The 21,826-nt window shown below is 43.2% G+C and overlaps 1 protein-coding gene across 8 annotated transcripts in view; it reads left to right on the top strand.

Moving 5' to 3' along the window:
* The window catches only part of SH3RF2 (SH3 domain containing ring finger 2), a 100,902-nt gene that overhangs the window by 40,401 nt on the left and 38,675 nt on the right, over window positions 1-21,826 (top strand). For all 8 annotated transcript variants that reach the window (XM_035105346.3, XM_035105342.3, XM_088661874.1 and 5 more), the window contains 2 exons: window positions 15,300-15,569; window positions 21,137-21,232. In XM_035105346.3, coding sequence (XP_034961237.3) covers window positions 15,300-15,569; window positions 21,137-21,232 — 366 coding nt within the window. The remainder of the gene's footprint in view (window positions 1-15,299; window positions 15,570-21,136; window positions 21,233-21,826) is intronic.

Here is a 21,826-nt window from a genome sequence, read left to right as displayed (position 1 = left end):
CTGTTCTTATATGTTCTTTCAATGCTGATTTCATATCTGAAGTCGGTTTTGTCCTGTAAGCTCTAGGTTTTTTTTGCAATTCATGTTTTTCACTTTTCGCCAGAGCCACGTTGGGGGGGGGGGTTGACAAAAAAAATTCTGCACAGGGTACCACCTGGGCTTGCTACGCCTCTGAGGTAGCTTTTGATGCTCCCTATCATTATAACAAAAGCATCCAAAATTAAACTATTTTATTCACAGAGCACCTTGGAAGCAGGTGGCTTCACCTGAATTTTTTTTTTCTTCCGTCGGTGGGGGAAATAGATTGAAGAAGTTCCCTGTCCACACAGGACAGCTCCTCCCACAGGACTGCAGACAGAGCTTTTTATATATCAAGGGGGGTTTTGATATCTGAGGGAACATTTAAAAATATGCTGCCCTTGCAATCTCAGGTGGCCCAGATCAGAATTCTCTCACCTCCATCTGTGCCAATACATCGAAGAGTTAAAGATTGTAAGTTGGATAAGCAAGGAAATGGTGGCAATTTCCCCAATCGCCATTGTCTATTTGGCTCGGGTTCTTTGTTCCCTTCCTTGAGATTGCTGAGTATCACAAGAAGGACCATGGGGGTGGCAACCATGGTTTCGGCTCTGCATTGCAAGCAGCCGCCGCCTGTAGGGTTTGTTCCCTTCATAAATAGTTTTACATTAAATCGTTCTTATGCAGCCTCTTCTTGATGCATTTCACTGACTCAAGGCTTTGTGGGTGAACTGCTGGATGATCTAGCCCAGGCATTCCCAAACTTCAGCCCTCCAGATGTTTTGGGCTACAGTTCCCATCTTCCCCGACCACTGGTCCTGTTAGCTAGGGATCATGGGAGTTGTAGGCCAAAACATCTGGAGGGCCGCAGTTTGAGGATGCCTGATCTAGCCAATTAGATGTCTTTATGTATCAGAACCAGAAGAATCTTTATTTGCATCAGCCACTAGTCACAGCAATAACATAAAATAAAATGTACTGAAGATACAGGTAAAAACTTAACTATAGAAAATACATTTTGGGGGGTTTACATCAATAATCAAATAGTAGATCTTATTCTAATTGCCCCCACTAAAAAAAAACCCCAAACTTTGCAATTGTTACTATCACCTGATCATCTTGATCTGCTAAAAGAAAGGACACAGTAGCAATGGTTGAGCAACCCGGCATGGACAACCTCCTCAAATTTTTATAAAGATGGCAGAAGCACATGAGCCACTGACTCAATACTGCCATCTCCACAGGGACACAACCATTTTTCCAGTGGAATTGTTTTGAAATCCACCCTCAAGTCCAGCTGAAGGCAGTATATTCAACCTTGCAAAAGTGAAAGCACGCCTGTATTTTGGAATTGTAAAATTTTGCAAATAGGGTGTTCCATGGTATCTCTTAATTTAGTGATCCTCCCCCCTCTTTTTTAAAATAAATCTGCTAATATGAGCTGGGAATCTTATAATAAATATGATGTCAACAAAAGCTGCAACTAGCTCATTAAGCAAAATCACAGTGCACATTTTTTTTCAAGCTCTGAAGCCCAGAAGTTTTGAACAACTTTCTTCACACAGTATGTATTCTGCCCCCTCCTCACCCTCTGTTTTATACAATGGGTAACTCTAGCATATTAGATCATCATCATTGTTCAGCTGAGGCCAGAAATCTATTTTTGTTTTCCTTGGAAAGCCTGAAACCGCCAGCGATAGAGCTGAAAGTTGAGCTGAAATGAATTTGTCTCCAGTGTTCCTTTCAAAAATTCTCTTCTGGAGTTTTTTTATTCAGACATTCACTTGACTAAATCTTCTCTGGTTTATTAAAACATTTGAGCGCAGTATTTAACATACAGTGATATTCGATTTCAATATTTGACTTTGATTTGATATGTAACAACACCTGATAGTTGACAAGAAACAACATTTAATTGATGCACAGGACCATGGACATGAAACAGTATTTCATATTTGGCTGTATTTGATAGAAGTCACCCATTGTCATTAAAGCATTCAAATTTTAAACTTTGGTTTAAGATTTAAATTTGAAAATGTAGCAAATTTCGAATGCTTGTGAAATTGTTTTCAGCTGTTACCAAAAGTCAAAGACCCCTTGGTGCAGAGACCACTTGGCATGAAATGTGTTGTTGTTGTTGTTTTAAATTACTGAGAGGCTAATGTAATGGTTTTACTAAATCATGTGGGAGTCAATTCAGTGGTTGAACTATGCCAGGCATGTCCAACAGGTCGATCGCGATCTACCGGTAGATCGCGAGGAAGTTTCTGGTAGCTCGCGGGTAGATCGTGGGTTCCTTAGTGCTTGCCAGCCTAAAAGAAAAAAAGAGCTCTCCCCCTAAAAAAAAACCCTCAACAACTATTGTCTCTCCCCCACTCCTCAAAGCTCAATAGCCATGGGCAATTGCAGGGAGAGCTCCTTCCCTCTTGCCGATATAGAACTCACCAGTATGTGTGTGTGAGTGCGTTGCGCATAATGGCTGGATTGCTCCTGCTCCCTCATGCCAGCAGAGAGATCCCCGGCTCCTTTAAAAAAAACCAAGTCTCCTTTCCCACTCCTCTTCTCTTTACATTCAAATGGATAAGCATGTAATGCTGAGCACGGAGCCAGGAAGGGGCAGACAGTTCCCCCTCCCTGAGCCGGGAGGGAGGGAGGGAGGGGGCGGACGGGGGAGCCACGAGAGGATGACCTGCGCAGCTTTGCCAGTGCCCCGGCAAGGGCTCTGGGTACTTGGGAGTCGGGGGTGGGGGCCACCGGTGCTCCTGGCTGGAGGAGGCAAGCAAACAAACAAACAAACAAACAAGGGAGGGAAGCCGACAGGAAAGGCTGAGGCGGGAGGAGGTGACAGGAGCAGCAACAGACTCACTACTCAGTCTTCATTATATATCCTCCCCTCAGGACTTCCCGCACCCGCTAGAATATTTTTGTACTTCTGCAAACTTTGGGGGCAAATAACCTTCTCCTTGGGCGTGAATGGGGTACACTCTGTTGGCACAGGTCTCACTCTTCTGTGATCACCCTGCAGCCCCTTGAATGCACTGCTTATAAAGCCAGCAAGTTCTGGGGAAGCATTTGCATTATCCCAGTCTTCTCCAACCTGCTGTCTTTCAGGGGGTTCTGGACTACGAAGCCCCAGGGGCCAATGGAAGCTGTAGTCCAAAAACTTACACAGGGGCACCAGGTGGGTGAAAACTGCTGATCATTCCACCAGGCAAGAGCTCCTTAATATTCTCTCCTAACACCTGACCACCACTCGCCTGCTGCCACTCTAGGCAGGAGTCTCGCTGATTCTGCTTCTCAACTTCCCCGTGAAATGCACATCATCCCCTTTACCTGCCTGCCTTCCCTCCTCTTGAACCCTCAAAAGGTTGTTTTAACTATCCTATGCTGGTAACACAAGTAGTAATTTTATGTGTATTGGGATTTCCTGAGGGGCATTTGGGAGGGGGGGATGCTGCTGTGTGTTTTTTTGGGGGGGGGGACTTTGCTGTTTCTGGATACATGGGAGTTTAATAGGGACAATTTTATGATCTTAAGGTGGTCTGCCTGGAAAACAACACTGCAACAATTGTCTTTATGTGTTTGTATTTGCTTCCCACCTTTAGAACTCATGTTTTGGTTCTACTGGTACTTATTTCTGTGAATCTGCACTTTCATATTTAAAAATGACAAAGAGTAAACAACGTTCAAACATGACAGATTCCCTGAAGCTGGCCCTGACACAGTACTCGCCTGATATCAAACAGTTGGTTACCGAAATGGTGACACAGATGTCACACTAACAATGGATGAAGGCATGTATTTTTTTAAGAAATCTTGATAGGTAGGTTAATGCAGTGTTTCCCAACCAGTGTGCCTCCAGATGTTTTGGGACTACAACTCCCATCATCCCTAGCTAGCAAGACCAGTGGTCAGGAACGATGGGAGTTGTAGTCCCAAAACATCTGGAGGCACACTGGTTGGGAAACACTGGGTTAATGGAGTGGGTAAAGGAGTTTGTGCGGCGTACAGTTTTGTGAGTGCTTTTATGCAACTCTCTCCCAAGAAATCTCTAAAAGTTTCTGTTGTCCTCTGTAAGAAAAGTATTTGGGCAGTGCTGCCCCCCCAAAAGGCTACCAAATCTGGTCACCCCCCTTTCCTTCTCCCTAAAAAAAGCTCAACAACTTTGAGCTGAACCCCAAAAAATGGGGGTAGATCACCGCCAGATTTTAATTCTGAAAGTAGATCACAGTCTCTTGGGAGTTGGCCACCCCTGAACTATGCAAAGAAGTACCTTCTTTTGTCTGTGCTCAATCTATCAACATTCAACTTCATCGAGCCATCTTTAGTTCTAGTATTCTGGGGGACAGGATGGGACAGAAAGTCTCCCCCATGCGCTTTCTCCACATCACTCATAATTTTATATACCTCTGTTTTGTTCTCCCTTATAACTGTACCAGGTGTGGCTGGCAGGAAGGGGTGACAGGGCTTAGTCTCCTGGCACCAGAATCACTGTGGCTTCCCAGCAGGGTGAGGCAGTGGGGAGCTTGGCACAGAGCAAATGTAACAATGTGAGCAATGGATTGGCTCCACCAGGGTGCCCGCACCACGCCAACCTGCCTGCCACCTTGCCCCTCCCCTCTTCCCCCTGGTAAGCTGCAGCAATGTTGGTACCAAGAGGCCAGGTAAGTGTCTCCATCTCTCCACACTGGCCATTCCTGAACTGAACCCTTGTGGGCAACAATCGTTGGTATCTGCTCCAAGGATCTGCTCCAAGCTACTGGGATGTGATGCACTTCTTGGGATTGAAAAAGAAAGTTTGTGGATTCTGAACCTGGCTTCAAAAAAAAAAAAGAAATAAGGGCTGTGTGTCTTTGGCTTGGGCTCTAAAGGTTATAGCATTCTCTCACCCAAAAACAAACTGGGGGGGGGGGGAATCCTGTACTGCTACTTCTCATTGCTCAGGAAACTGCTGAGTGCTCATCCAAACTACTGTAGTTCCCCATCTCCCATCAACTTGTTTTAAAAACAGACCTATGTAATTAGTTCTGGATTGGCCCTGAGTGGAGCCCAAGCAAGCATTATAGATATTTCCTTCTCAGATAGAGATGGCTGAACTCCCCTCAGCTCCATTCAGAATTGGGTCGGCAATTCTGAGTGTCACTGGAGAACACTAAACGGGGAAATCAGCTATGCTCAAGAGTTATCTCAAGAATCGTAATTCTTTATATAAGCCAAACCACCACAAAGATTGAAAACCTTTCTGGAAGCTTCCCTGTAGTGGAAATTAAGCTGGATGGGCTATAAGGTACTGTAGTAGAATGAAATGTTCACTAAAATGGTTGCTTGTTCTGTTGGTCAGCTGCAGGGGCGTAAACAAGTTTCAAGTCCAAAGTCACATGTACCTGTACAATTTGCTTGGCATGAGCTGGCATCAGCATGAACATCATTTTTTTAAAAACTAGTTCCTGCCAACCTAGCAGTTCGAAAGCACGTCAAAGTGCAAGTAGATAAATAGGTACCGCTCCGGCGGAAAGGTAAATGGCGTTTCCATGTGCTGCTCTGGTTCACCAGAAGCGGCTTTGTCATGCTGGCCACATGACCTGGAAGCTGTACGCCGGCTCCCTCGGCCAATAACGCGAGATGAGCACCGCAACCCCAGAGTCGGTCATGACTGGACCTAATGGTCAGGGGTCCCTTTACCTTTACAGTATCAAAGGTGTGTTCTTCAAGAAAAGTTTCTGCCTCTGGGACATCCTAGAGGGAGTATTGCAGGGAGTGGCTATTATTATTATTTTGTCCCTGGGTGACATGAAACCAGTAGATCAAAGAGCTTATTCACATTTAACTCTGAATGCAACATCTGGGGCAGCTCCCTTTTTCCACCAGTGTAGACACAAATCTGTGTTTGCCCTGTATAAAGGCAGTCCTTAAAGACTGGGCAAACAGTTAATCTAAAACTCCTTATGCAGGGGGAAGATCATACATCATAGAACTGTAGAGATGGAAGGGCCCACAAGGGTCATCTAGTCCAACCCCCTGCAATGCAGTAATCTTAGTACTCAATGCTTAGTGCTCAAGGCCACTCAAGTGATTTTTTTAAAAACCAGATTTTTGCACCTCCCCTTCTCTGATAGTAAAAATACGATACTAATAAGTTAACAATGCAATATTATAAATAACCACTCAGCAGTAATTTGCATAAGTGTTCAATGGATCTTACTCCCAGATAAGCATACCTAAGACAGCAGCCTCAGTAACTAATAATTGGCTACCAATTCACAAAACTTCAATCAGCTTCCTGAATCAACTGCCTCACTCTGCCTAATGGTAGGAATGGCCGCATTTCAGGGCAAACTTTGGGGCTGAGCCCAAACATTCCCCGAGGAATTTCCTCGCTTCTCATTTGAAGGCGGTGTAGGAGAAACTGGCTTGCTTTTGTGGAACATTTCTGAGGTAACAGGCAGGACATAAACCATGGATGGGCAGCCTCAGCCCCCCGGACTACCTCAGCCCGATATATCCTCAGGACACATACCCTCTGCCCAAGACACATATTTTACCAGCTATGCCCATTCCTTGAATTTTTTGCATGGGTGGTATGTGGAACGTGACTAATGCTTCTTGCTTGGCTGTATAGATGATCGAGAGGGATGTGTGTGTGTGTGTGTGTGTGTGTGTGTGAAGACTAGCCCACTGTAGAAAGCTAAAATGGACATTCATGTCTCCACCCACTTTCACTGGTATGTGGCCTCCCAAAGGGAACATGGTCCTTGGGCTGACATTGGTTTCTCACCCTTGACGTGACCATTTCAACAAAGAAGACAAAAGCAGCGATGCCTTGCTGTAGGTCCTTTCTGTGAACATGATTGTCTATTTACTTGCAAAGGCTGTTTGTTGACTCCTACGAGGATGCCAGCATTGAGGTGGAGAGGAGAGGAGAAGAACAATCTCGAGAGCATGTCACAGCATAAAAATGCACAGCTGTACCTGACTGCTTCTCCGCTCCAGATTGCCCCCGCCCAGAGGCATTCTGTTAAGGAAGAAACGTATGCGGCAGTTTTGTTACACACAAGGCGGCAATGAATCGCAGGATTCTAATCAGCCTCAGGGAGGTTGGGGTGTCATTGGGCTGGCAAAGGAAATTGAATTCTGGCTTCCTGGGAAGTTCCAAGAAGCGATCACTTTGCTTTCCCTCCAGCAGTTCCATTTCTCAGATTCTGCCACATAATTCTTGTATAACTTTGTGTACAGTACAAGAATTATATACAGCGGAATCTGAGACCCAGAACTACGCTGCTCCATTGAAAGCAGCATAAAGCAGTGGTAGTAATTTACTTGAAGCACCAGTGTAGGACCAGAGGATTGTTTAAAACATCTAAAAGGTTTTTTTAAAAACAACAACAACAACAACTTAGGGAAACAGTTTATTGTGCTATCCCTTCTTTTAAAATTCTTTGAGGTGGTAAAAAAAAGGGGTTTGGATTGGGCCAAGCAGAAACGGGGCTTCTACCTCCATGTTAGCCATTCAGTGCCTTGTTATCCCAGGAATCCTTTAAGAAGAAGTGAAAGAGAGCTAGGTTTTGATTTTTAAAACCTCCAAGGCAGTATACATATAAGCTACTGAAAGCTCCTTGCCTTTGCAGCTGTATAGTAAAACAGAAGCTTTTCACATACCACAATGAACACAATGTAAAAGCTATTCTTGCTTCAGCGATACTCACACAAATAGTTGTTGTGGGTATTTTTTTTTATATCCAGATTTGCATATAAAATGAATGGATTAGATATTTTACAGGATGTGTTGGAATTTTTTTTAAAGCTCCACTGATATTTGTACACCTCAGAAGCTAAAATGTCTGGCTGTTCCACCATTACATATAGGCTCAAATGTTACAAGCATTGCTTAAGTCTAAGGCACATTAAAAGATGAATTGGCAATTGAAGCAAAGAGGTACCAAGTTTATAGTCCACATTGTTAGTTTCTACCCCAGGGCTGGAAAACCTCAAGCCCAGGAGCCCTCCATATTATTATTATTATTATTATTATTATTATTATTATTATTATATTAAATTCATATACAGACCTCTGTATCTGGCCTTTGGACCCTCCACAGACCACAACCCCTCCCCAGCCACACCCAGTCTCCTAAGGTAACTGATCTTTCTTCACATCTTCCTTGAGTGTTTTTTGTTTGGATGGGAATGTGCCCTTCAACTCTGATAATGATAGTTGCTTGCCTGGGTGGAGGATGGAGATGGGTGTGCAAATGTATATTTAAAAAAACAAGCTTACAGTACAAAGGTAAGCATTACAAACTTCAAGAGTGCTTCTGGGATATGGTTCCTAAGCAGGCTCACTCCAGCAACTGTTTGTTTAGGAACAAAAAAAAATCCTTCAATAGCACCTTAAAGACCAACTAAGTTTTTATTTTGGTATGAGCTTTCGTGTGCATGCACACTTCATCAGATGTTTGTTTAGGAATTAACCAGTCAGGAATTGTGCAGCATAATATGATCTGGTGTAAAAGCTACTGGCCTAATGCAGAGACTGGTGCTACACTTGCACCCTGCAATGTATTGGCTGTGGGCAGATCTTGTTGGTGATTTTTGTGTCAGAATGTATCTGATGGCCAACCAGACTGTGGATTTAAGCCAGTGCAAACAAAGCTAAAATCAGTTTCAGATCAAGTGTCATGGATCGTTTGCTTTCTCCCAGGCAGTTAGGTGGTAAATAAAGACAATGCAGGACGTGCAAAGCTTTACAATTCATTTAACTGATTGTGTGAACTAAGCCTTGGCTATTATTTCCATGCTTGTTGTTGTTGTTTAGTCGTTTAGTTGTGTCCGACTCTTCGTGACCCCATGGACCATAGCACGCCAGGCACTCCTGTCTTCCACTGCCTCCCGCAGTTTGGTCAAACTCATGTTCGTAGCTTCAAGAAGACTGTCCAGCCATCTCGTCCTCTGTCGTCCCCTTCTCCTTGTGCCCTCCACCTTTCCCAACATCAGGGTCTTTTCCAGGGAGTCTTCTCTTCTCATGAGGTGGCCAAAGTATTGGAGCCTCAGCTTCACGATCTGTCCTTCCAGTGAACACTCAGGGCTGATTTCCTTCAGAATGGATAGGTTTGATCTTCTTGCAGTCCATGGGACTCTCAAGAGTCTCCTCCAGCACCATAATTCAAAAGCATCAATTCTTCGGCGATCAGCCTTCTTTATGGTCCAGCTCTCACTTCCATACATCACTACTGGGAAAACCATAGCTTTAACTATACGGACCTTTGTAGGCAAGGTGATGTCTCTGCTTTTTAAGATGCTGTCTAGGTTTGTCATTGCTTTTCTCCCAAGAAGCAGGCGTCTTTTAATTTCGTGACTGCTGTCATGCTGTCATTTCCATGCTACGTGATGAAAAACCAGGTGCCACTTTGGAGTTTGCATAGTTTTGCCAAGATAAATACGTCAATGAGAAACAGAAGGTACCAAGTCCTTTCATGTTTGGAGCTTCTTTCTTCTTCTTCTTCTTCTTCTTCTTCTTCTTCTTCTTCTTCTTCTTCTTCTTCTTCTGCGATCACTCGTATCCAAGTAAGATTGTCTTCCATAAACACGGTTTTAACAATGGGTCCGTAAGTGACTGTGGAGGCCAATTCTGGATCCGCACGTCCTTCCACAGTGGGGACATTGGTTTCCGGGCAGTAGTTCATCATAGTGTGGATTTGCCAAGCATGCCTTCCTCTTAGCACGTTTCTCCCTTGCGTCCCGAGATCGAGTGTCTTCAAAGCCCATGACACCTTTGGTAAAGGCTGTTCTCCAACTATTTGGAGCAGAGAGGAGAGGGCTATACATTTGAGGGAGAATCATAGCTCATTGGCAGAGCCCGTGCTTTGCAGGGTCCAGTGCTGCGTCCCTGGCATCTCTGGTTGGGAATTTGAAAGAATCCTGTCTTAAATTCTGCAGAGCCAGTCAGTGCAGAGTTGTAGACGATTCTGAACTAGATGGAGACATGGCCTGAGTTATTATAAGGCCACTTCCTACATGCCTTGCAGTTTGCAGTACTCACAGTTAGTTAGTATAGCTAAGCAAAATTCATTACTTTGCAACTTTCTTTATTTAGGCAATTTATAATCTTCCTTTCAATGCAGTGATTCCCAAGGCAGGGAACAACAATTACAAAATGCGATCCAAAAGCATCCATCAAATCCTCAGGTGACATGGATGAAGAAAACTATGCAGTTAATAGCACCAGCAGACTTACAAAATCCATCAAATTCAAAGTTTGCTGGGCACATTTGATTTGGTTCTGTACAATAAGGCATTTTTCAAGAAATTGTATTTTTAAAAACTGTTCTCTCAGCTTCAGTTTTGACAGGCTGTGCTGCTGCTGGATGGTGGGAGGGCAATTTGGAAACAGTGAATCATTGTGTGAGCAGTTAGTAATATTTAAAAGGAAGAACAGTCAGATTTATTTATTTTTTAATCACTTTGATTAATCTTCATCCATCTGCAACAATGAACATTGAATACATATCTTTAGGCACAAGGCAAAAACATTCCTCTTCTCCCAGGCCTTTGGCTAATGAAACCATCTATAACCTTTGAAACTGTATTGTTTTTATTTGTTACTATGTTATGTATTTTTGAGTTTTTATATTGTAAATCACCCTGTGATCCTTGGATGAAGAGCAGTATATAAATAATAATAATAATAATAATAATAATAATAATAATAATAATAATAAATCATCCATCACCCCCACCTGTCCCAGTAGTGATACTAGTGATAACCAAACCACAGTTTCCAGTGGTGCTGGCAAACTATTGAGAAGCACAACAAGGAGCTCAGGAACTGGAAGCCTCTAAACAGGCACCCCCAAACTGCGGCCCTCCAGATGTTTTGGCCTACAACTCCCATGATCCCTAGCTAACAGGACCAGTGGTCGGGGAAGATGGGAATTGTAGTCCAAAACATCTGGAGGGCCGAAGTTTGGGGATGCCTGCTCTAAAGTATTAAATCAAAACATTGCATTTGCTACAGGAAATGCTAGGTGGAAATAAATAGGGCCTTCTCGATAGTGTCCCCCTCCCTGTGGAACTCCCTCCCTTCAGATGTCAAGGAGATAAAGAAGTACTGTACACAACTTTTAGAAGACATTTGAAGGAAGCCCTGTATTTGGAAGCTTTTAATGCTTGATGTTTTACTATGTTTTTATATATGCTGTAAGCCGCCAGGAGTGGCTGGGGAAATAAGTGGGACTGCCATAAGGCTGCAATCCTTTGCATACTTCCCCAGGAGTGTGGCTTGTTGACCTCAGTAGGGTATGAGTGTGGACCTTCAGAAGTTGTTGGACTTCAAATGTTTAAGGAATGCCAGAGACTTCATTAGAGTAACAGGAACTCTCTTATTGCCTAAAAATGACAATGCAAAAGTCTCTCCAAAATCATTCATGCAGTCCCTGCCTATGAGCATTCGATTTTTCCTTGTGTGGGGAGCCCTTTATTGTAGAGCACTCTGTTTCCTTTCCAAACTTCGGGGCTTCTCTGCTGATGGCAGCAGTATAGTTTTGAAACCCACAGAAGGCACAATGAGCATAACCGTACCATATTGTAATACTTGGCTTTAGCTTCCCTGCCAACTAATGTATATCCAAAAGAGGATTTCTCCTCTCAAGTTGCAAAATGTGAGAAAGGTGAGGGTTAAGCTTAAGGGCTTTGGAAATTAACGTTAAACTATAAAAAGCATAAGCCATTTGCATCTGCTGTCTCTGGCATGAACAGTTAATATCAATCTGTTCTCTAAAACATGGGAGGTGGGAAGTTTGGCATTTGTAGAGCTGACTACAGTATATATTTAGTCTATGCCACTTGGGCTCAAAATGCCTGTTAAAGGCATCGTGTATGTCTTGTATTTTAATACAGACCTGGAATCCACTGGTAGGGATGTCTTTAGACTAGAAATGAACAGAATAAGCTGGGGCAGTTGCTGACCTTGGGCTCTTCTGGGTTTTCTGTAAAGAAAGAAAGGGTTTGTGCTTTGATGCCGCAGCTCATTTAGGCTGCTTTGGTCCCATCTGGATCCTGGGAGTGATTCATTTGAACTCAGAGGCTTTCAGTCAGGATCTTTTCCAACCTAGTACCCTCCAGATGTTCTGGATTCCACCTCTCTTCAATCCCAGCCATCATGGGGTGATGGGAGCCAGAGGACCAATTGTGTTCCACCTAAGTTAAAAAAAAATGACTGCTTCCAACACATTGTCTCCCTCCTTTCTTCATTCCCTTTTCGCAGGTAATCCAGGCGACATCATTATCAACCTGTTACTTTCCAGTCGTTTCTTCATTTCTTTCCTGTCTTTGGCTTCATGCACATTATACCTTCAAATTTGAAGCACATTCTTTGCCTCAAAGAATTATGGGTGCTGTAGTTTGTTAAGAGTTGCTGGGAATTGTAACTCTGTGAGGGGTCAACTACAGTGCCCAATATTCTTTAGGGGGAAAGAATGTGTTTTGAATGTGATTTAAATGCATAGTGTATATACAGCCCAAGGCCTGATCTGTGGCTATTTAAAGAAAACTTTACAGCAGCAGCCAGCCCAGATGTCTCTGAGAAGACAAGTTGGGTGGCAAGGACCCTTTTCCAGATGATTGCCCCTAGCATTTGGTAAATGAAAGTAGGGATACTTGACGGCTTTAATTTTGTTCACATTTTTAAGTGACTTTACCTAATTCATGCTTCCCAGACGATTATTGCACATAGATTGAAACAAAGCTAGCCTTCAGTTTTCACACTTCTCCAGATTTTGCAATATAGCTCTCAGTTCCAAAAGCATGCCAAAATACATATAAAAATGTATTAGGATCAAATGTGTGCAAAAGAATCATAGAATATTTTAAGGCAGAATGCATGCAAAAATACATACGGTATTGTGAAAAATACATGCAAAGTCAGTGCCAACCAATGAAGGTCATTGGAGGTTTTTTTAGCAGAGGTTGGATGGCCATCTGTCATGGATGCTTTAGCTGAGATTCCTGCACTACAGGGGGCTGGACTAAATGACCCCCGGGATGCCTTCCAACTCTATCATTCTATGATCCCATGATATATATATATTTAATACAACAACAGCAGTGCAGAACAATATGAAAAACGGGAAGGAATATACTTTTGAAATGAGCAGAAATGAAATTGGCATAGGCTGCTAAACAGCTGCCAACAGATATAGCTTCCACCTCAAGTTTGAACTTATCGTAGAAAGTCCAGAAAGAGAAGTCCAGAAAGAGAACACTGAGGTTTTCAGAAGTATTGAAAAAAGGGGGGAAACTATCAGGGTGCACACACACACCCCAAAATAACCCATTCCAGTAAAGACTGGGTATGTTCAGTGGGCACGGTTAGCTGACTGATGAAGGGGGATTGAAAACTGAGAGAGGAAATGAAATGAAATGGAGTAAGTAGAATAGCAAACAGGAATCACTCTACACCAGGCATCCCCAAACTTCGGCCCTCCAGATGTTTTGGACTAGAATTCCCATCTTCCCCGACCACTGGTCCTGTTAGCTAAGGATCATGGGAGTTGTAGGCCAAAACACCTGGAGGGCCACAGTTTGGGGGTGCCTGCTCTACACTGTAACATTTTCTTCTGGTCCTCACTTGTCCTCTTTATCGCTGGAAAGCAGTGCATTGTGGGTCGTCCTCTCCATGCAGCTGTTTTGACTTTGTAACACTTTTACATTTTCACCAGCAATTTCAGGTTAGATTTGGAACACACGGTGTATGAGGTGTGTAAAGGAAGCTACAGCATGTCCATTTACTTTCATGAGGTCTCTTATGCTGCCTGGTGTTTCCATCCAACTGTATCGTTCAATCACTTCCTGGCACTGGGAGCATAGCAACCTCATTTTTCGAGTGGATGCCGATACCTGTGCTCCCTGCCTGATGGGCCCAGGGAAGTCTACACTTGAAGCCATTGTGTAGTGATCGGCACCCTTCTCCTTATCTTTGCTATGCTTCTTTGGGAGGGGGCGGCAGCCAGGAGCAGGTTGCGCAGCTGCTCTCAGATCATACCTGCAACAGGGACAATGAATCCAATGAAGCTCTCTGGGTTTGCTCCAGCAGACTAAATTATCCGGTCTATTGTATAGTAAATTGAAAGTTTCGGAGTGGATAAAATAGGATTCAGATCAGTAAATTAGATATTGCAACCCAACATCTTTGGAAGCTGGCAAAAAAAGCTGTGTGGTTGTTGTTGTTTTTTAAGAAGAAGAAGTAGAAGTAGAAGTAGAAGTAGAAGTAGAAGAAGAAGAAGAAGAAGAAGAAGAAGAAGAGGCAAACACCCCAACTCTCCTGATTTCAGTAAACTCTTACCATTTTGATTTTCTAGGAAATAACAGAAGAAACACCCTTATGAAATATAAAGCATATTGCAGTCTGATACACTGAAAATCAATGAGATCTAAACGACTTTAACTTTCTGTGCTTTAACTGCAATAATGCTCTGTGTCCTAGCGTTTGTTTTTGTTTGTTTGTTTTGCCCCAAGGCTTCCCCCCCAAAACTCACTCTTTAAAGCTGAATCATAGCTACAATTTGGGTTTCCCACAGATTGACGTTTGCTCCGATTGAGCTTTAAAGAGCATATTTTCCATGGGGAAAGCTCGGGGGGGCGGAGTGTTGAAAGTGCTCATACATGGAGGTTTAAATCATTGACAATGCCTGGAAAGAGCAAGGAGGGGTAAGTGTGGATAAGCCCTTAGACTGGATTGTGTGTCATATAAAGACAGGCAATGTATTTTTATTAATGTACTTGATTGTGCAACAAGAAAGTTTGGATTTTGTTCTCAGAATACCTTTTGTTGCACAGTCAGCCTTGCTTATGCTGTCATCACACTGATCTGTGAGGATGAAAGCAGTGATTCTCATAAAGCATTATTAAAAAACATCTGATTCTAATATATAGAAAAAACAGAGTAAGGAAAACTAAATAGGGGGATACAAACAAAGCTTTTTTATTCTTATTTTTTTGTTAAACCCCAAATTATGATCAGGAGAAGTGTTGAAGTTCACAAGACAATTTTCAACTCCTTGAAATCACTTGAGAAGGATAGACAGTACTCATTGGTAGAAGTCGTAGTGGACACTGATATGAATCGAAAATTTCTGCTTTTTAGGTCCTGTCATTTTAAAGACATGGAGAAATGGTTTTCGTTTCCATGACACTGGTCATGATCTTGAAGTCAACATAAACTGCCCCAAATCACTCATGGTTCAAGATTGTTGCAAGCTATGTCACTTCTCTGTTTCTTTTATTTGAAGGTTCCCCAGGCTAAAGCCTTGTACAGCTACAGAGGGCACAACCCCGGAGAACTGAGGTTCAACAAAGGTGACACCATTATATTGCACCGTCAGCTGGATGAAAACTGGTACCTAGGAGAGATCAATGGGGTCAGTGGAGTTTTCCCAACAAACTCAGTGCAAGTTACCAAACAGCTGCCACAGCCACTCCCCCTGTGCAGAGCACTTTACAACTTTGATCTGAAGTCCAGGAACAGAAATGAAAAAACAGAATGTCTGCCATTTCATAAGGTAAGTCTGGTGTTCACTAGCCCATGACAGAGATCTCATTTAAGCATGCCCAGTTCATAGAATGGCCAATGATTTATCGTGGCTCTTATCTAGTCTTTATTAGGAAAGTATAGTTAGTGGTCCTGTGTAAGGGCACAATATAACAGGCATGCTCACTCATTCAGTTACTACCATTAATGCCAGCAACCATCTAGATGACTACGGTATAAGTCAGTGATCATCAACCTTTTTAGCAAGTGTAGACAAGTTTGATCCCATTGGAAATAGTGCCATTTTAATGCCCTCTGTTAGGTATATGCAACCTTCCCTACTTCCTTAAGTGTCTCTAGTCTGCTGAACTGGAGAACAGGTATCAGTACAGCATGAGACAGTATCGGAAGAGATTGTTGCTCTTCAGTTAGTGCCCCACATATCTCAGGTATCTTTGTCACTTGCTGCATCTCTGTTACAGGTTTGCTGCCCATGGTTTAAGTAAATCTTCCATTTTTAAAAATAAATAATATACCCTGTGAACATTCTGGGGCTCTCCAGATGTTTTGGACCAGAACTCCCATCATTTCTAACTGCTGCCTATGAGCACTAGGTTGAGGGATGCTAATATACATGGATGTCCCAAGAACAAATAGATTTGGGCGTCTCCACAGAAACTTTCATCTAAGGACCTCAAAGCTTTGTGCTGCAACCAATCTTTTGCAGAATGCCACCTCATTGAAAAAGTTTGCATTATTGTAATCATGAACATAAATGATTATGAGGAGTTGAAGAATATTTCTCATAAAATCCAGCGCTGAACATTTAATGAGAAAGAGAGAGAAAACCCAGTCAACTTTCCACAAAACGAAGATTGGTGTTGGGCTAACAGAAAGGTTGATTAATAAAATCTTCCTGGAACAGTCCAACACAAAAGCCCACTGGGTCTGTCTTTGTTGTGGGTCATATAGTGACCAAGATGTAAAATAATGACTGGATGATGTGAGCATAGCTCCAAAGCCCCACTGCCCTATAAAAATGCTCATATCAAAATGCTCATATACTTGTAGCAGCAGCAATTCAAATATAACCACAACTTCCCACAACTTCTTCCTACCACTTAAAAAAGGTAAAGGGACCCCTGACCATTAGGTCCAGTCGTGACCGACTCTGGTGTTGCGGCGCTCATCTCACGTTATTGGCCAAGGGAGCCGGCATACAGCTTCCAGGTCATGTGGCCAGCATGACAAAGCCACTTCTGGCGAACCAGAGCAGCGCACGGAAATGCTGTTTACCTTCCCGCTGTAGCAGTACCTCTTTATCTACTTGCACTTTGACGTGCTTTCGAACTGCTAGGTTGGCAGGAGCAGGGAACGAGCAATGGGAGCTCACCCCGTCGTGGGGATTCGAACCGCCGACCTTCTGATCAGCAAGCCCTAGGCTCAGTGGTTTAACCCACAGCGCCACTTGCGTCCCACCACTTTACTGCTCCGTATTTTCTTCATTGGGCACCTCGTAGGCTCAGTGGTTTAACCCACACACCACCTGCATCCCACCACTTTACTGCTCCGTATTTCCTTCATTGGGCACCTCGTGATCCAAAGTTCTGTGAGTCTGTATGTTGGGTTTCCTCTGGGCACATTTCATGACATGTAACATTATCCTCATGCATAACTATCAATTGACCACAACTTTCAGCATTGAAGAAAGAGTTTCCCATGTAATTACAGTTGGTTTAATACTTGTAAACCACTTGTGAGACACCTTTACAATTTCAGTGCTATATAAAATTGATGACGATGACTCAATTAACCCAATGCTATTATAAAACAAATGAGTTCAGGATAGAGTGAGGAGAGACAGGATGGCTAGGTGCCTTGGTCATTTCATCTTCTAAGTACTCTGCATATATTCCCCGAGTATTTTCCATTTGCCCCACTGTTTAACACATACATTCTTTATTGCGGTCCAAAGACCCACAAAAACAGTTTCAAAAGCAAAATGCATCAGAGATACAAGGAAAAGATACCAAGGCAGTCACTAGGTTTTATGAAGAGCGTGCAGATTTTTATTTCTTATTACCTTCAAGAGAAATTCTGCCACTGCCAGTGTAATATCATTTGACTTACCTTTGAGGAGATACTTGATATGGAAAGTTTCAGAGTTTCTAGGTAAATTAACCAATAAGGGTTTAATTAATTGATCCCTGGCTTGTTTATACAGCCCACAGTGTAGAAAGATATGCTTCTTACAACCGACAGCCTAAGAACATAAACAGAGTCTATTCTGATAAGGTATGCTGGTCAGTCTGCCATTTAGAACTTCGGATGGAAGTACATTTAGTCTGGCTTTGACAAACAGTCAACAATAATTGGGTACTGACAGATTCGTATGATACAAGGGTAATTGAAAATCATGCCCATATTGAATTCCAGACACAAACAGTTCGCAAGTTGCATGGATTGAGAGCGAAGAGGCAATATCCCATAACCTCTGCCTCAAGGATTTAGGGCAATATCATAACCTAGATGATGTGAAAAGGATGGTGAAACTCCACTCGATGAGACTGTTGGGGCATGACTTTTTCAACCATGAGCTGATAGACTCCTCCTTGGTTAAATGTAAAAGTAATCCCTTCCCCAGGCCAAATACCGAAATCTTTAACCAGTTTTTCAGAGCACCCCACCATGCTTTGGTGGAAAGCGGAAAGTATGATTAACAGGACAGCCATTAGTTGTTCCTAAGCATATGGCCCTCAGCATCTGGAGGATGAGAAGAGGAACACTTTGTAGTGTGTAAAGGAGCAACTGGCTCACAGTATAACACACTTCACGTTTCGAGTCTATGGCCATGCTGCGGGAAATTGAATGATGAGGCCGAGTTACACTTTAAGGATGTTTCCCACACAGCCCTGAGATTAGGGGTAGCTTGAAGGGGAGCTGCAGGAGGATGGCTCAGATATCGAACAGCCAGTTGTTATCACAGCCTGGGATGAGGAGGAACCAGCTGTGAGTGCCAGTTTTCACTGCCGCATCTGCTGCTGCTCATTTCGACAGTATCAACACTTTTTAAAGTGGCTTTCCACATCACTGACAACAACACAGGGGACACAGAAAAGGGACAATTTCTTTTGCTAGCAGCAGACATTGTCTCCATTTCATGCCATCTGGATGTGCTGTGTTTTGTTCCTTTTGCTATTTTTTCTTCTTCCTTTATTTGTCTTTTGTTTCGGTGGTTACTCATTCTGTTTATTTGCTGCTGGAGACAGAGCTCATCTCCACCTCTGTGGCATGGTTAGAATGCTGGGATTTACTGTTTGCAGCAAGGGGAGAAGAATTTATTAACAGGCCCGTGGCTTGCAACGTGAGACCAACTTTGCAACTTACAAGTAGGGGATGTTCAACTCTTGCTTCTCCATATTGAAAACCTCCGGCACAAAAAAGGCTGTGCCCTTATTATCTCTTGCGACGCTTAAGCAAGCCAAGTGAATTGTAGCAAGGTGCGATTCATACTTTTCAAGTGCTGTACTTAAGACTGGCCTTCCTACAAGGGGTTCAAGAAATATAAGGTTCTGTGAAGTTGCATGAGTCAGGGTTACTTCTTGGTTGTGGTTGTGCTTAACCCGGCTTCCAAGCACCCTTTCAAAACAGTACTAGAGCCAAATGTTCTCTCCCCACTCAAGCATATATAGAGTCCACAAAGTCCATGTAACATGTTTGCCATCAGCATCCTGTTTCCATCATTTGAGCATTAAATGTGCTCATCCTGGGCAGAATTGTATTCTGATATAAAGACCATTTAGTATTCATTGTGGTCCTTGAATTCAGCTTTCATCCTGTCACCTTGGCCTGTGTTTAATGGATTTGTGAGAGCCCCCGCCCTGTATGGGTTTTTTTTTTCATTAATGGGAGTTTCACAGTTTATGACATGGCATAATATTCAAAGGAGGAGGGGGTTATTATTTTTTTAATCCACTAGGTAGATCTTATACAGGTCACTTCCTCGTGTGCATCCCTCCCCTACTCTTAAGTTCATCTCAGAAGTCCTGCTGCAAATGTCTCATCCTTATCTAAAGTGTAGCAATAAGATGCAGAGCCTTTTTGGTTGTGATACCCCACATACGCAGCTCTATACATAGAGGAGCCCACCTTACAGGTTATCTCTCATCCTTCTAAGAGCTTGATGAAACAAATCTTTACCAGAGGGCGTGTACTCTTTCAGAGTCAATGAGAGATTGGATGGGATGTTTGTTGTTGTTGTTATTTAAATGATTTAGTTGCAGGTTACCTGAAAAGTCCCCAAGTGACTTACATTTAAAAGCATAAACATAAATACATTATACCAAAATTCAAATTCATATAAAACATTCACATTTTTATACAACATACCAAAAGCAACACACACCCATAACAGCCATGGGAAGCAAGGGCAGCACACTAACAATAGAACAGAACCACCTTTGTCCATCAAAGGGGATGAGGGCGCAGACTTGCCCCCCACATTGCAGGGACGCATCACATGATGTGTCACATGACATGTCTTGTGACGGGTCTTGCCCCCACCTAGTGTGCGAGTGCTCATGCACCAGGTGAGGAATGGGCAGCACAGAGCTGAGTTCCATGCTCGGTCTCCTCCTCCTCCCTGTGTGACATTGGCAGGGAGGCGGAGAAGGGCCATAGGATTGAGGGGGAGCGTAGCCCCCTCCTTGGAAAATTGGGGGGGGGGTGAAGACCCCTCAGCCACCACCATTTGCTGTGCCTGAAAGGAGGAAAGGTAAGTCACTCCCTGGTGCTGAAGGGTGTGAGGGTGTTGTATACACTTCACTGGGGAGAGCATTCCAAAGATGAGGAGCAGCAACTGAAACAACCCCCTCCCTTGTCATCACCCTCAGAACTTCCCTCAGAGGAGGGACCTGGAGAAGGGTCTCCAATGAAGTTCTAAGGGTCTGGGTAGGTGCAGATCAGGAGTTCCTGAGCTGCAAAGAGCTTTAAAGGTCAAAATCATCACTTTGAATTGGGCTTGGAATCATATGGGTAGCCATGTTGGGGAGGGGCACTACTCATCTTGTTTTTAAAACTACTGTTCTACACATTGTTATTGTGAGCTGTTTCAAGCAATAGTCTAGATTCTAGAAGGCATTCCAGAGCAATCTAGGGCAAGGGTTGACATTGTTGGTGACCTGTCAGGACTCACATACCAGAGCCAGCCCACTGCTAATCTCCAGAGCTAACTGCTCCTCCTTGGATGATATTGGTCTACAAACTGGAGGGACAAAATAATAAATAATAGTTATGCTTTTATTTGCTGCCTTATTATTGATATTTTTAAAAAACATAAAGAAGATTGTATACCACCTTGAAAAACAAATAGGTGAGATTTAATAAGCCACACTGGGGAGTGCCTTCTTTGCAATGATCATTAAACAATGCATTATTTCACATTTTAATGATATAAAGGCCAAGGCTAGCATGATTCATTTCTCATTGTGGTACAAGAGACAAACCCATTCGTTATCTATCAAGCACAGACAAGTGTGTTGGCAACTGTCTGTTGTTGTTATTATTATTAATACAAATGCTATTACTGTTGCCTTTCAGGGTGATATAATTACTGTCATCAGCCGGGTGGATGAGAACTGGGCAGAGGGCAAGTTAGGCGACAGAACTGGAATTTTCCCCATCTTGTTTGTGGAGGTAAGAACAATGTGCTGAAGCTACTCAGGGCAATAGTTGCCAATGCCTGTACATGTACCATAGCTGCCAAGTTATCCCTTTTTTTAAGGGAAATTCCCTTATGCTGAATAGGCTTCCTCGCGAGAAAAGGGAAAACTTGGCAGCTATGACATGTACCACATGTTCTCGGAGATGATCTTTATGAGATCTAACAGACAATGGGTTTGCAGGGCCAGCACAGGGAGGAGAGAGGCTTCCACTAGAAACAAGCCAGGCTTCTTGAGGCAATCTGACACATCCATCCATTGGAAGAGGGAAGGGAATAAACAGGGGACAGGGCTGACTGAGGCTCAACTGACTGGGGAGTTAGGACTAGTGGGTGGGAGCAACCTTTTTTTTAAAAAAAAAAGCATCTGTCCTGTGCTCTCAAGGCAGCTGAGGGATGGTGGCAGTGAACTACTTGGACTATTTCCCAATTTTGTACAGAATTAGTAAAGAATGCTGCCACTTCTTTGAGTTCAGTCACATCTTTTCCTTGTCTCCAATAACACTACACGTGTGCACATTGATAAATACTGGGGGTGGGGGTGGGGGTGGAGTGAAAGGTAGCAGAGA

Source organism: Zootoca vivipara, chromosome 2 (genome assembly GCF_965207765.1).
Source record: "Zootoca vivipara chromosome 2, rZooViv2.hap1.1, whole genome shotgun sequence".
NCBI classification, from domain to species: domain Eukaryota; kingdom Metazoa; phylum Chordata; class Lepidosauria; order Squamata; family Lacertidae; genus Zootoca; species Zootoca vivipara.
The sequence above is the reverse complement of the archived record's forward strand: the minus strand, read 5'-3'. Positions and strand labels throughout refer to the sequence as shown.